The sequence below is a fragment of the Suncus etruscus genome, chromosome 17 (genome assembly GCF_024139225.1).
Source record: "Suncus etruscus isolate mSunEtr1 chromosome 17, mSunEtr1.pri.cur, whole genome shotgun sequence".
NCBI lineage: Eukaryota > Metazoa > Chordata > Mammalia > Eulipotyphla > Soricidae > Suncus > Suncus etruscus.
Window position 1 is genome coordinate 29,037,095 of NC_064864.1, and position 15,990 is coordinate 29,053,084.

The window sequence follows — 15,990 nt, forward strand, 5'->3', positions numbered from 1 at the left end:
AGTAACCTATAGCTCTACCTGTGAAATGCAGATGTTAATATCCTATGTGCTAAGGATTATGTTAAGTATTTTTTGTGGATTTTTATTTTGGAGGAGGAGCAGATTCAGAATGATATATAAGAGAAAAGAAAATATCTGAAACAGATCCCAGTTTCAAGGTGTGGGAGCCCCCTAAGGGTCCCTCCTCAAGGGACACAACCACAGACCTTGAGTACTATTGGAGAAATAAATCGGTATATGCCAACACTACTTACTTTCTCCCACAATTCCCTTGATATGAAAGATCTTTAAGAACAAGCATCAGCACTGTTTGGCTTCTGTACCATGTGAGTCAGAAGATGAGCAAGAATCAGCCCTAAAGTTTATATTACACCTGAAATGTCATCTAAAATCTGCTCTCTGGACATCTTTACCTATCTATGCCTTGCTACCTGCTGCCCACTGCTTGTCCAGGCATGAGGGAGGGTCAGATTTGGAAGAATTTTCTGATGTTCTCTCCAGGTCACCTCCCACAACCAAATCATGGCTTAGTATCCTAATATGTCCCTAACATGATGATGGCTCTGTTGGCCTGATCTCCTAGCCTCAGCTCATCCTACACACAGTTGTCTTCACAGAGGCATATTCTGTCCCTTCATGATCCTAAAGTTACAAGCCTATCTGGAGGGCACTGACATATGACATCCTCTCCCAGAGATATTCCCATTCTTCCTGCCCCTCCCCTCTTGTCTTCTTCACACTGACCCCTATTTCCCAAGCCCTAAGGCCTCTTCCATGCTCCCAAACTGCAACACACCACAAAAATGGAAATGAAAATCCATAGTTTATCTGCACTTGGTGAGAAGAAAGAGTGAAATTGTTTGTGCAGGGCCGGAGAGATAGCATGGAGGTAAGGCATTTGCCTTGCATGCAGAAGGATGGTGGTTTGAATCCTGGCATCCCATATGGTCCCCCAAGCCTACCAGGAGAAATTTCTAAGCATAGAGCTAGGAGTAACCCCTGAGCACTGCCGGGGTTGTGGGTATCTCACACAGGAACCAGAACATATTCAGTGTTTCATGAGTGTTTGTAGAATTACTAAATATAGAATGAACCAATTCAAATCAGTTTTCGGAGAAATACACATAAAGAGTCAAAAAGTTATGTGTTCAGAGGAGGCCACTGAGAATGAGTGGCCATGGTTAGAAACCATGCTGGGCAAGAGAATAGGAACTCCAGAATAAATTCCACATGGCTCTCTTCATCCATACTCAAATCTGAGGCAAAAAAATCCCATACATAAGGGCACAGTCACAGGTCTTTCACTTCTAAAGTCTACCACCTCAGCCAGTGGTATTTCTAAGAAGGGAAATGCATATGAAGAAGTCAAAGAGAAAATTCACTTGCAAGCACTCACTGAGGCTTGCAGTTCTTAAGAAACCCAAACAGACACTCCTAGTTGCTAGATAATTAAAGACCAATTTCATGAACTTAGCCGAGGAGTAGGGAAGGAAAAAATAGATTCTGTTTTTATAGGGTTAGAACCAGAATTCTCATTGCATCAGTAACTATATTGTATTAAGAAAAATACCTGTATCAGCAGGAGCAAAGGCTACTAGCACTATGGTTAAATGGATCTTCATGAGAAAATAAGGAGAATTAACTTTGGAGTCAAGATTCTAAGGGAGGAAAAAGGGATCTTGTTTGAGAAAGAAGGTGAGATTGAGACACTGGGGAGCCTGAGGGAAAAGAAGAATCAGTAGGAAACAAACTCCAGCAGGTAGGAACATAGAGCATAGAATACTGGAGGCAGTACAAATGTCCCCCCTTTTGTTGCCTCCCTATGTGTGGGCTATCTCTGAAGCTGGAAAAGAAACTCATTTTTCATCTGGGTTGGCATCAGGTGAAATGTAGGCAGCTCCATCAGAAGTCCGAATGATCGTTTTATTATTAAATCCTAAAAGCAGGATTCAAGTGAGGAGTGTAGCATTAAATAAATAACGATGGTGCTGGATGGCGGTGGATGGCGATGGATTTCTCTCTGCTATCCCAGGCCATGTGGCTCCGCAACCCCATCCAGCCGGCGGGTCCCAGGCCCAGGTGATTGGCGTAATCAAGACTCACTCACAGGCAGGCATTAGGAATCATCAGCTTTATTCATGCCCTATCCACCACATGTGTGTAGCCTATCTCATAACCTTTCAAGCACAGCCATACTTCGCTAGCCCTGCATCTTAACCCTTTCAGCCATCTTCCCTTTGGCCTCCATCTTGGTCCAAGACCAAAAGAGGCAGAGACCCAGAAGCCAGAGAGCTCAGCAGGGCCGAAAGCCCCTAATCCCCTGGCTCAAAGGTTTATATACCTATTCCAAGACCCCTCCCAGGAATAGGCGGGGTCTTGCAGGTAAGGTTACACCTAATATTCAGTTCCCAAGACCCCTCCCAGAAATGGGTGGGTCTCAGGTAGCTACACCTAAATCCAGGGTCTCAGATAGGTACACCTACAAGGAGCAAGGCAAATAGAAGCCCCCTTGTAAAATGTGCTGAGCTTCTCAGTATTGCTGCTTTGCCTCCGGTATGATATAAGCACCATAGACCATGATCCTACCCTGCAGCTGATTGTCAATTCTCCCAGTGCTCTGTCATAAGTCTAAGAATAAGAAAGTAGAGTTAGGAGGGCTTTAGTTTTGCCTCTGTTCTACTCAAGGGCTTCTAGGAATTGTTGCACGACCACATTAGCATGGTGAGAATCATCCTTGAATGCAAATGAAGATGAAAGACTGGGGTCAGAGTCTTGCAGTCAGTCACACTGCACCTTGCCAGCAAACCGTTATCAACCAACACCAAAGTTAAAAACAAGGAAAATGTTTTCATTAAGAGAGGCTGCATTTCCTCCCGGCTTCTCAAGAGTCTCTGCTCCCATTTCCCTCCATCATTAATCAAGTCAAGTGGACTTTTCGGGAAGAACTGACAGAGGGAAACATTGAGAACTGACCTTTGACTAGTTCCTCAGACAGGCTCTGCTCATCCAGCAAACTCAGACAGAGTAGAGGGCAGAGGGTCCAGCTGGGGGACAAGCTGACACCCAGATGTCAAGGCTTGAGAAATATATCCCTAGGAAAGGCCTTACTGCCAAACTGTCACCAACCTACCTGTCCAGAGAGAGGACATCACGGAAAACGGAAGGGGAAGCTACTGAAAGCAGAGATCAGGAGGAAAAAGGATGGATATATGGGAATAAGACTCACCCCTCACCCCAGGGAGGCTAAAGGGAGAAGTAGGCCATTTGTGCAAATCCAAGGAATTCTGGGCTTCAGACACACACCTGCAGCTGGAAATGCATGAGAGGCCAGGAGGAGACCACCTGTGACAATGGTTGAAAAGGTGCCAAGGATCTTATATTCCCACCTTGGTTGATAACTATCCATCTTGGTCTTAGTTAAAGAAACCAGTAGAAGAGATACTTAAGGAGTCTAGGGGTAAAGAGGCACAATGTTGCTCCAGGGAAAAATATAAAACCTGAAGAATGACCAAAACAGCATGCAGCCCTGAAAGACAACACAAAACCCTAAAGACTAGTGCTATGTAATTGAAATATTCTATGAAATGTTCAATCTTCATGGAGGAGTGGGGAAAGGAGTCCTTCCATGCATCAAACCATCAACAACTATAAATGGCACTAAAGCAGTGGTCAGCAACCTGCGGCTTGCAAGCCACATGTGGCTCTTTACACTTTTAATTTGGCTCTTTTCTGTGCCAAGTGGCCGCTCCAGGAGTCAGGACTCTGCTCCTAGCCTCTGTCAGTGCGTGCCCTGTGTGGCTCTCAAAATAAATTTCAATCATGGTTTTGGTGAGATTTGGCTCAGTTGAAAAAAAAAAGGTTGCTGACCACTGCACTAAAGGAAGAAAAATAGTTACCCAATTTTTTTTAATTTTTAATTTTATTTATATCTTCTAGATAGGGGCTCCCACCTTTTTCATAGAACCTTAGACCATGAATCACTTTGTTTTACCTCATATTTCTATATCTACAAATTGAGAAAAGAAAAGTGGACAGGGTCCAGGGGCCAAGTTGCATTGGGTAAAAAAAAATTATTAGAACTAAGTACCCAAGTCAAAGCCAACAAAAATAGTATCAAGAAACTCAAACTATATCAAACTAAACAGAAAATGGACCTGTTATACTGGTAGACCCAGAGGTTAAGAACAAAGCTATAAAATGCATGCTGGGAACTCTGGTAGAGGGATGTCAACACTGGTGGTGGGAATGGCCCTAATTCACTGTTGCTATATGTCTGAAATACAACTATGAAGGACTTGTAATTCACAATGGACTCAATAAAAATAAAAATTCACCTGAGTGAGGTACTGGAGATTAATACCACATTCCCTCCTCTAGCTTTGTTGAAGGATTAAACTTCATTGTGACCAGATAACAGGGTTTATATCATGAACCTCACCCACACCTTCTATTTTGGAAGTACATTTGAATCTAAATAAGGCAGTAATATGACAGTATGTCTATTACTTAGATTGCAGCCCTGAAGTCACTAGGTATGTATGAGAGTCTCCTCTGAGCAATCTTCCTTGTGAAATCTTAGCAAAGTCTCAGGATTCTTAGGGACTGGTTATCACTTTTATTACTGGCTGAGTCAGACAAGCTCTAAACTAACTTGTCAAGAAAACAAGGAGAAACACCCAAATAAGACGGTGCTTTGTAAGACAAATATACAGCACCACTGCACACTGACTTTTGAACCACTAAGAAACCACTTACTTAGGTATTTTTCTTCTAAGAGATTTTCTCTGGACTAAATAGGAACCAAATTGATTTGCTATTATAGTGCTTTGTTGGTTACAGAGCACAGAAAGCTCCAACCAGGGGCCCAATAGAAGAAGATGGAGTTTCGGAGGCCAGCTCAGTGGAGAAGTTGAAAGATGGATGATCTTGTAAAATATATCTGTTCTTCATAGTACTTGTGAAAATGGCTAAGCCAGAATTATCATCCCAAGAGCATCTATCTGAGGGAGAAACTAAAATTGGGCTTGAGAGCTCCATTTTGAAAAGGATTTTCATTAATTTCATCAAGACAAAGTTAATAATCCATGACATAAATATTTTTTCTTGGGTTGGTTGTTCTAAGCATGTTAGTCTCCTCGATAAATCTCACAGCTAGAGGCTAGTAGAAATTAGTTTGCCTTCTATATTGTCATTAAGAAAAAAAAGAAGTGGTAATAGCTGCTGAGGAGACTTGGGAGGAATCACTTGTAAATGAGATGAATCTACAAGCTTCCAAATGGTTGGGGGGGGCGATAGAATGACTAAATAAATTCACATTTTCTTCTTCTCATATCCCTTTACAGAGGAGTAGATGCAATGAATGGAGATAGGAATAAATAAATTCCTTTAAGGGCCAGAGCAATGTCACAGTGGTAGGGCATTTGCCTTGCACGAGGCTGACCTAGGAGGGACCACAATTAGATCCCCCAGCATGTCTTATGGTCCCCTAAGCCAGGAGTGATTTCTGAGCACAGAGCCAGGAGTAATCCCTGAGCATCACCCCCCAAAAAAAGAAATTCCTTTAATAAAGTCATTTATTTATGGATATATAAAGAGGCTTTGAAACAGTTTTAAGTTTTAAGACCTGCATTCTTTATTTTTTCTTTTTTTAAGCACCATGGCTACATACATGATTGTAATTGGGTTTCAGTCATAAAAAGAATACCCTCTTCATCAGTGAAACCTTCCCACAAGACCTGCATTCTTTTTTTGTTTTTGGGCCACTCCCAGTGACACTCAGGGATTACTATGTGCTCAGAAATCACTCCTGGCTTGGGGGACCATATGGAATGCCAGAGGATCAAACGGCTGTTCGTCCTAGATCAGCCACGTGCAAGGCAAACACCCTACCACTGAGCCACTGTTCTGTCCCCAAGACCTGCACTCTTTTTATATGTTTTATTTCTTTTTTTAAATAATATCTTTTATTTAAACACCTTGGTTACAAACATGATTGTTGTGTTTCAGTCATATAAGACCTGCACTCTTAACAAACCAACCCTATCCCTCTTTATTGAGGTTCTCCAATTAGCTAAGTGGGTCTCAGATCAAGGCCTCTCATATGTCATATGAGGCAGGTCTAATTGAGTGCCTATGTCAATACTAAGATAGTAAGTGGTTCATGAAGCATGTGATAAAGGTCTAGACAGTTGGGAAATGCTCTCCCACCTGCTGCTTTAAAGAGCATGCTCAGAACACCATGATTATTTTCATTTATGAACATGAACATAAAAACCCAGAACATACCTGAAAAGCTCCTAATAATGTCACCGTCACAAGATCAGCCTTGCTATCTAAATGCTTTCTATCTGTTTCATTTGACGTTAATTATAACTTTAAAAGGACAGGTACTAGTCTAATCCTCAGTCTATAGAAGTGGAAAATGAGGCACGTGGTAACACCAATAATTCAGTAACTAGTTATCAACAAGGTTATTGATATGTTAAGCCAGAAAACTGGCTCCTGTGATGTTGCTACTCCCATGGCAACTACTATTACTGCTTCTTCCAGTAGTACTGTTACTACTACTTTTATACTATTGTTACTGGTACTGCTACTACTGTTGATAGTACAATGACAACTGTTATGCCTTCTGCAACTGCTTCTTCAGTTAAAATGGTTTCTACTGGTACTACTACTGATGCTACTATGATTGCTACTACTACCATGACATCTATTTCTAATATAGATATTTCTACTGTTGCTACAGATTTTGCTACTTTGGTCATTATTATTGCTACTACCTTTATCTCTACTCCTACTACTATTACTATGTCTACTGTAGTTACTACTACTTCTAAAATAAGCCTGATACATATCTCTCAAATATTGCTCTCTACATAATGCTATTCTCAGTGAGAACACACGGAAGTGGAAAGATCAGGTATTTAGGGAAGATACTGCATTGACAATAGTTGGTACCAAATCACACACCACTAAAATATGGCTTTTGCTTATCCTCTTTAAAATGTGTGTCATTTGGGTTGCTGTACTGGATTCCCATCAGTTACATCAATCTCCCTATCTAGTTTACCCTCCAGGACATATTCTTTGCATCAGCATGTTTGCTATGAGCCTACCTGCATCTTTTAGTCCAAGTGCGTAACCACAGGTCTTAACAAGAAGTTTTTACCCCTCTCCCTAGCACACATCTATGAAAAAGTAAGGGTATCTTCAATGATAAAGAAAAATGGTTTGACTAAGGAAGACCTGGAGAAAAATGGATGGGAAAAAATATATATGTATATATAATATAGGAGGGCAAGGCAATAGTAGTACATATTTAGAAATGAAAATAAGATCTCAAGATAGGAAAATTCAGGAAACTTTCCAGGAAATTAGGCTCTCCCAGGATCTCGCACCACATAAAGTGAAGGGCTTCTCCTCTCCCACCTGCCGAGGTATGTAATACGGGAATGGACTAACAGTGCTGGAGACATACCATCATTCTCTAGGAGAGTAAGAATGACAAACAGATAAAAATGTGACTTAACTTTATTCTCCATTCTTCTTCCTAATTACAGAATAGAGAAACAAAAGAATCAGAAATTTAAAATATTTTATTTTATTTTATTCCCACACTGGTAGTGGCAATGGCCCTGATTCATTGTCATTATGTACCTTAGATATTACTGTAAAAGATTCATAATTCACTTTGGTTACAATAAAAATTATCCTTAAAAATCTTATATCAAGAACTTTCACCCCAAATTTATCAATTCCAGGTTCTCAATTTTGAAGAGGTTTTTGGTACACTCTATTCATCACCTGAGAAATGCTTTCTATCCCAAGATAATTTAATGGTTACCTGAAACAGTAGGCAAGAGGTGAGTGGAACTTGTTTCATCTATACTCATGGCATCTTTTGTATTTCCTCACCAATCAATATTTATTTATAACTTAACCAACTTTTTTTTTCTTTTGGTTTTGGGTCACACCCAGCAGCGCTCAGGGGTTACTGCTGGCTCTACACTCAGAAATTGCCCCTGGCAGGCATGGGGGACCATATGGGATGCCAGGAATTGACCCACCGTCCTTCTGCATGCAAGGCAAATGCTTTATCGCTGTGCTATCTCTCCGGCCCCAACTTAACCAACTTTTAATAAAGTTTTTTCTATGCAGTCACCCAAATATGATTATATACTGCCTTGTGCTTTGCAAACTAAATATAAATTCAACTCACTCCAGTGATTCTAATAATCTTCCTACCCAAAAAATATATATCCCTGGTAATGTGGTATCAAAATGTCTTGAGGTGATACTAATGTAAGGATGTTAAATAAAGCCCATCGCTGTCCTGAATTCTTGATTTTTTATTCTCATTCCTGGCTAGGTGGTTGAAAAGGGAGGTATAATTAATTTCAAATATTAAATGGTAAATATATCCAATTTCAGATTCATGGTTTTCACAGTGAAAATTTCACATGAAATTTCCTTCTTACATTTGGCTTCTACCAAATATTAAATGAAAGGTTCCCCATGCATGATATCTCTAATGAAGAAGTGGATGCTTACAGTCAAGTCTCAACCCTGATTCATTATTAATACTAACATCTAGAAAGGAAATAATTTTTTGTTTTGTTTTGTTTTGTTTTTTTTGTTTTTGGGCCACACCCGGTAACGCTCAGGGGTTACTCCTGGCTATGTGCTCAGAAGTTGCTCCTGGCTTGGGGGACCATATGGGACACCGGGGGATCGAACCTCGGTCCGTCCAAGGCTAGCACAGGCAAGGCAGGCACCTTACCTTTAGCGCCACCGCCCGGCCCCTAGAAAGGAAATAATTTACAATAGGCATTATAGTCCTATTTTTCAGGCTCCATGACAAATGAGCACTTATGCCAAGGGAATTTCAGAACTAAGCATAAACACATCAAACATCTGGCTTGAAAGGAATGTAGCAGGTAGGGTCAGTGATCTCTTGTCTTTCCTCCCTCTCCAGGCAGGAATTTGACACTGTATTTTTGACCTAAGATTGGAACTAAGTAGATGTGCTGAATCCTCAGTTATTTCCCAAAAGTCATGTCCATATTAAAAGATATCTTTCAAGCTAAAAATATGATGCCCTACAATAAGACTCCATCTACTACCCTACCAGATGAAGCCATTCCAAACAAGCAATACACACACTCACAGAGGTAGAGAAACAGGAAGATCTTTACTCACTAAGCAACTGTTGGATATAAGATGATCTCAGTGAAATAATATGCCTTGTCTGTTACCTAATAATCTGCTTAGAGGTACTGTCCAGTAGACTGGTTTCAATTTCAGCAAATGACAAGCTTCTACTAATAAAAGTCTACTAATGAAATAGCAGGGCTCAGCTGGATTTGAAGCATTTAACTGCCTGTGGCAAGTTAAGGGCATGGGTGAGATTTCCATCTGGAGGGATATCAGGTGAGCACTGACCTGCAGCATCTGGAGGTATCCTTCCTGGGGGTCGCAGAGCAGGGAGGAGATGCGGTGGTTGTTCCTCATGCACTTCTGGTTGTCCTTTGCAGATGGAAATATCTGTCGGACCACAGTCATCCTGCCAAGGGCACTATGAACCAGATCCAAGATCTCTGGATCACTGATTTCCTAGGAAGTTAACCAGACCCATGATTAGATTAGTAACCAGGAGATAACCTAGATCAATGAAATCTATGAATACTTATGTTTTCAAAAGACTTATAAGAAGATATCAAAGTTAATAATCTGAATGATTAATGTTAAGGCCCAGTAAAAATAGTTCATTAGATGCTTATTTACAATAATATTTGCTAATAACCAGATGATGAAAACAGATTATTCAACATCTTTAATGAAGATCAGAAAAGAATGCTGCCAGCTAAATACATTAACATAAGAAGTCAAGATCTTTTTTTTATTATTGCCTTTTTGATTGTTTTTTTTGTTGTTGTTTTTGTTTTGTTTTGTTTTGTTGTTTTTTTTTGTTGTTTTTTTTTTTGTGGTGCTGAAGGCTTACTCCTGGTTCTGAAGTCAGGGATCACTGCTGGTTGAACTTGGCAGACCATGTAGGAATTGAATCTGGGTTGACAACAAGCAGGGCAAGCACCTAACCAGCTGCATTATTGCTCAAGTTCTTAAAAACCAGTTCTATCTAATATTCTAGGTACTAAGCTACATTATTGCTCAAGTTCTTAAAAACCAGTTCTATCTAATATTTTAGGTACTAAGTACAAATAAAATAAAAATAAAGGCTATTGAAAGCTATCTATCTGGCTTATTCAAGGAAATCTGTCTAAATAATCTAGTTTAACTGATAATTCGTTGATAATTTCTGTTTCTTTGAACAGTTAAACAAAATGAAATTTTCTCTAATAAGTCTTCTCCGACTTTATAAAATTAGGTTCACTTTATAAATTAAATTTTATATCTGGAGCCAGAAGATAGTACAGTGGTTAGGGTAAATGTATCTAACCTGGCTTCCATTCCTGGCACCACATAATACCCGAAGTATCAAATCAAAGCCCTGAAGACCCCCAAGTTCCACTATGTATGGTCCTGAGAGCTTCCAAACACTGTTGGGGTTGTCCAACTAAAACTCCAGCACCACAGTGTCCAAGGAGCATCATATTTTCAAGCCCTTCTACTGAACTGCTGCCTAAGTAGACAAGAATGATGAAAAATTATTCAAGACTATACAAGAAGGTGAAGACCCTGGGCTTCCACAGCATGAGTTTGGAGGCAAAAAAATTTTTACACTTGAATTTAGAAAACATACACAAAGATTCATTCACTTATTAATTTTACAATCCATTGACTATCATCTCTGTAGTTTGACAAGTGCTAAGTTTGTTATGTTTATTTAGGAGATGATGGAATCTGAGATGGGAAATACAAGGAGTGAATCAGACCTAATCTCAATGAAACTCCAGGTCATCATAGGACAAATATGATGACTGATATAATAAAGAGGCCTAGGAGTAAGGATACCCACTGTGCTAGCCATATTAGATCACGTTCTAAGCGCTTTATATCCATATTGTATTTGGTTCTCACAATAATCATAAGCATTTTATGAAGTAGATCCTAATTTTATTCCATCTAAAATGAACACTCATGCATGGAAATAGCCTTAGAAAGCTAATAGAATGGAAAGATGAAAGCCACAGTGAAACACTTCCTAGGATATGTTTTTTATGAAGTACTTAAACTGAGGTAGAACTAAAGGTGAGGGTAGCAGAATGCAGCCTGTGGCATCTGCTCCTTGTAGAAGCTAGAGGGTATATGAAATACCCTGAGAGGAAGGGAAGTTGATCTTTTCTACAGGAGATCAAGAGGAGAGGTGAGGAAAGAAACATATACCAAAGGCAGCAGTAACAACGTATTTAGGAACACAAATTGGTAGGCGAAGATCATTAAGTGTACTAGAATACCCATACTAAGGGAAAGAGTGCCCTTTGAAAGGTTTTAGGCACAAAGGTTTTACATTATTAAAAAACCTCTGACAGCTATATAAAAAGAGGATTTTTTAATATAAATTTTTATTTTGATCATAGTGGCTTACATATTGTTGACAATAATATTTTAGGTACATATTTACATAAAATCAGGGGGGATTCCCATCGCCAAATTGTCCTCCCTACACCTCCGTTTCTGTCCTACCTCCCTTTTCCTTTTCCCTCAGAGGCATCAAATTACTCAATGTTTGGGAGCAACACAGAATCTTCAAAAATCGGAAGCACACATGAAACAATTTTAAAGAAGCAGAGAGGCAAGCAGGGAAATTTTAATCATCCTCTTTAAGATGGCATTTTAGCTTTCAGACAAAAAGTTGGTGCGAATTAATCAAAGGGGTTAGAAATAAGTAATTAACATTTCAAAAACTACTTTGAGACAGAAAATGTTTAAGGATAACCAAATTATTTCAGGGACTGAATTAGGAACCTGATATGAGTGTGAAGACCAGCTGGCTGAAACCACACGCTAGATCTGGAGAATGTAAGAAGTTTAGAGCGCCTCTCTTTTAAAAAAAAATAATGCAATCCCTATTCAAATACAGACAACACTCTTCAAGGATTTAATCTTGTTTCAAACAACATTGGCTCCAGAGTATAGTGAGGAGATGGAAAGAGAGAGAGTGGAAGAGGAGAAACACAAATATGAAAGGATGTGGGCCAGGGACCAAGTGGTTTCAAGTGCATTGGTAGTGTTAAAACAGAACTAAATATCCAAGCCAAAGGCAAAAACAATGGAATCAAGAGACCCAAACATTAACAATCTAAACCTACTATATTTGCCGGCGTATAACAACTGGGTGTATAAGACGTCCCCCTAATTTTGCAGTTAAAACATAGGTTTAGGGCTATATTCGCTGTATCAGACAGAACGTTCCTGTGCTGCAACTGTATGTACCACAGTGAGCCAATCACAACAAGCAAAGGTTCAAAGGTTCTACTGTAATAGACTTCCTCTCTGACTCTGGCCAATCTGAGCAGGCTTTTGACAGTGTAGATTCAGGTCCATAACATTGTCTAATTTGCATGCATAAAAAGCCTGCTTGGATTGGCTGAGTTAGAGAGGCGGTCCGAGCAGCCTGGCAGTGATTGGTGCTGGATTGAGTTGGAAAATTTGTTTTGTGGTAATATTCAGACAATTTTCGTTTAGCAGCATATTGAAACATTTTTCGGGATATACTCGGCATATAAGAGGACCCCCGATTTTCGGTTGACTTTTTTTTTGTTTCAAAAGTCGTCTTATACACGGGTAAATATGGTAATCCTGTTATACTGGGAGTATTGAGGACTGGGATGGGGTGGGGATGCATCAGGGGAACATTGGTGGTAGCAAGTGGACTCTAGTGGTGGGATTGGCTCTAAATCATTGTATATCTGAAACTATACTATGAAGGACTTTGTAAATCACAATGGTTTCAAAAAAATTTAAAATTGAAAAATAAATACAATAAAAATAAAGATAACAATGTCTATTCATTATAATCTATAAAAATGTTCAAATGATAAATTTCTATTACTCATTAAATCTAGGTTGAGCTTTGCATTTCAGGCAAAATGTCTCTTTAGGGGATAATGGAATCTAAGAGAGTACAAAGATAGAGAAATTTAAGATGTTCACATCTTAGAACTAGCATATGAATTGGGTAAGATCCTAGCAGAGCTCAAGGAAATGTGCTCCGCTAGCTCTTACCTGCTTGTGGCAGAATTTTTGCTATTAGGACAGTTAAGAACTGAGACTACAATCTCAACTACCTACCATATGTAAGACATCTTGCCACAAAACTCTTTTATTAAAGCACATCCCATTTCTCAGCTTCCTGGAGGCAGACTGAGAGAGAAGAATGTCTCATTGTCATGAAGTCAAATATTGGAAATCTGACTTACTGAGAAAAATAATGATTTAATGGGAAGGGCAATCAGCACTTCTCTGGCAACCTGCAGTCGTATCTTAGTCCTTCCTCCAGCAGCTCTAGACTCCACAATGTTCTTTTGAAATTTTGTCCACCCAAGACTTCTGACAGCTTGGAAGTCCCCCACCCATTAGCTGCCATATACCTTCTGTGTATCTGTCAGCAAAACTTCCTCATTCTCATGACTTAATTCTTGTTCATTCATTTGTTCAAAGCACCTTCCTAACCAGTTTCCCATAGGTTGAGGCCCATTGTAATGTACGGTACAACATGATTAGAATTGAAGACTGCAAAGTAATTCTTTGGACCCTTTACAGAGTGAAAATGGAAAACCTCTCTTTTCCCAGGGTTATATCCTTCCCACAGCAGAATTCTGAGCCTGTAAGTCCGTCAATTATAGCACTTTCTGGCCAAACATTCTCCTGTTTTGTTGGTCCCTTTTGGTTCCTACAGTGTTACATGAACACCCATAGAGATATTCTAATTCACAGCTCACTGCTATCAGAAATTGCCTCCGACTGCATACCAAGTCATCCTCTGAAGATCTTTGAGGAGTCCAGTTGCATGAGAGATAGATCCAAGCAGTCAACTAAGACATTCATTTGGATAATGAATGTTCCTTTTGTCCCAGTGGAGCAATAATTTCAGACAGTGCTATTCATGAGCAGAATTTGCTTATATATGCTTCTAACCCCCTGACATTAAAGAAGTTAGCAAAACATCATCAAGAAACAACCGCACATCATATACAATTGCTCACTGAAATATGCAATCTCAAAATAAATCTGATATTCTTTGACATTTTTGTTTGGTTTATTTTTATAAATAAATTCTTTAATTGAATCAGCTTGAGATGCCAGTTACAAAGTTGTTCATAGTTGAGTTTCAGTCATTAAATATAGAACACCCATCCCTTCACTGGTACACACTTCCTACCACCAATATCCCCAATTTCCCATCTGCCTCCCCTCTCCCCACTCCTATTGCCTTTCTCTGTGGCAGACATTTTTCTTCTATCACTTTCTCTTCCTTTTTTATTTTAGACTGATTTGCAAAATTGTTACTAAAGGGGAATCATGCATATAACTTTTTCTCCTATCAGAACCCCATTCTTGTCCAGAATGATCACTTCTAACCAAACTATTTTTTGTTTGTTTTTGGACCACATCAGGCACTGCTTAAAAGTTATTCCTAATAGTGCACTTAGGAATTACATTTGGTTAGCTTGAGGAAACAGGGGATATCAGGGATCAAATTCAGGTAAGCTGCATTCAAGGTACATGTCCTATCCTCTGTACAATTGCTTCAGAACCCTTATTTTAAAAAATTAAGTTTAGTTTATGAAATTTCCCCAGCACTTACACTGGAATCTCCTTGAATGAGTGGCCTATTCTATTTCCTGACTTTATTGCTCCAAGATTGACCTCTTCCAAAGTGCCTCATAACAAGTATTCACCTCTATTCCTACCTCTCAATGAGAAGCTGTAGTTATTCACAAAATCACTTTCCCTCTCAACCAAGATTCATCTCCATGGCAAGGGGGCTGTATAGATTCTCACTGCAGTCTATCTTCTAAAGGTTTTCCACAGCCACAGGGTGAGCAGAATGTCTGTCTTACTCCCCAAGAATCCCCAGAAGTGCTTAAAAGTCTACTTAAAATTAACTATGACTCCTATGTATATAGAATGGAATAGGCCACTTATGGGAGGAGATTGCTGAGGAAATTTATCTCTATCAAATGGGGATAGAAGACTAGTTATTATTGGCTGAGCTGCTGACTCTTGTAAATCACCTTGAGATCTCTTCATGTATGGGATTGACACTTGATGGGGTGAGTTTGGTCCAGCTCATTTCTTTCCCTTTTATCTTTGGAAAGAGAAAGAAAGAGTGAATTTTCTCTTTGACTAGGGAGAGTGGGGACTGCGATGGTAAACGAGTTCTCTATAATCCAACACTTTGGATATAAGATTGGTTGCTTGATTTTTTTATAAATATTATGTTTTATTTTTTATGAATATATAAGTCTTTATTTCCCCGACTTGTGTGGCCAGTTAGAAATGTCTGGTTTGTTTCTATCTCTCCTCCATTTCTAGAGCAGAGGCTGAGGTCTCCACTATGCTCTGCACCCATGCCTCATTTGGAAACTAAAGATAGGTTGATGAAAAAAATATAGGAGAAAAAATTTTACACTCCAGTGGTAAAGTCTTTGTGCTTTGCATTAATAATTGGAAGGTAATTTTAATATTCACCAGTGTCTAGCTAGTAATAATTCCAAAGGTTTACTGGTTTAATGTTGTCTTATGGCCAATTATGGTGGCTGATAGAGCTCTATAATCATTTTCATAACTACACTATTGCATTTTATGATTCTGACAAAATTGTTTTCTGAAATTTTGGGATACATCTGCTGTGTTCAGGGCTTACTCTGGCTTGGTGCTCAGGGATCAAACTTGTCATAGTAGGGGAACTCTCTGGGCTGCTGGGAATAAACCTGAGTCAATAACATACAAGGCACAATAAGTGCTTTATTCACTTTGCTGTCACTCTGGCCCAATTCTTCTATAATTTATTCATCTTATTGT

The 15,990-nt window shown here is 39.3% G+C and overlaps 1 protein-coding gene across 1 annotated transcript in view; it reads right to left on the reverse strand.

Annotated features, from left to right (window-relative positions):
- GRID1 (glutamate ionotropic receptor delta type subunit 1) overlaps positions 1–15,990 on the reverse strand; it is an 809,472-nt gene that overhangs the window by 242,171 nt on the left and 551,311 nt on the right. The window contains exon 6 of the mRNA XM_049790649.1: positions 9,445–9,615. Coding sequence (XP_049646606.1) covers positions 9,445–9,615 — 171 coding nt within the window. The remainder of the gene's footprint in view (positions 1–9,444; positions 9,616–15,990) is intronic.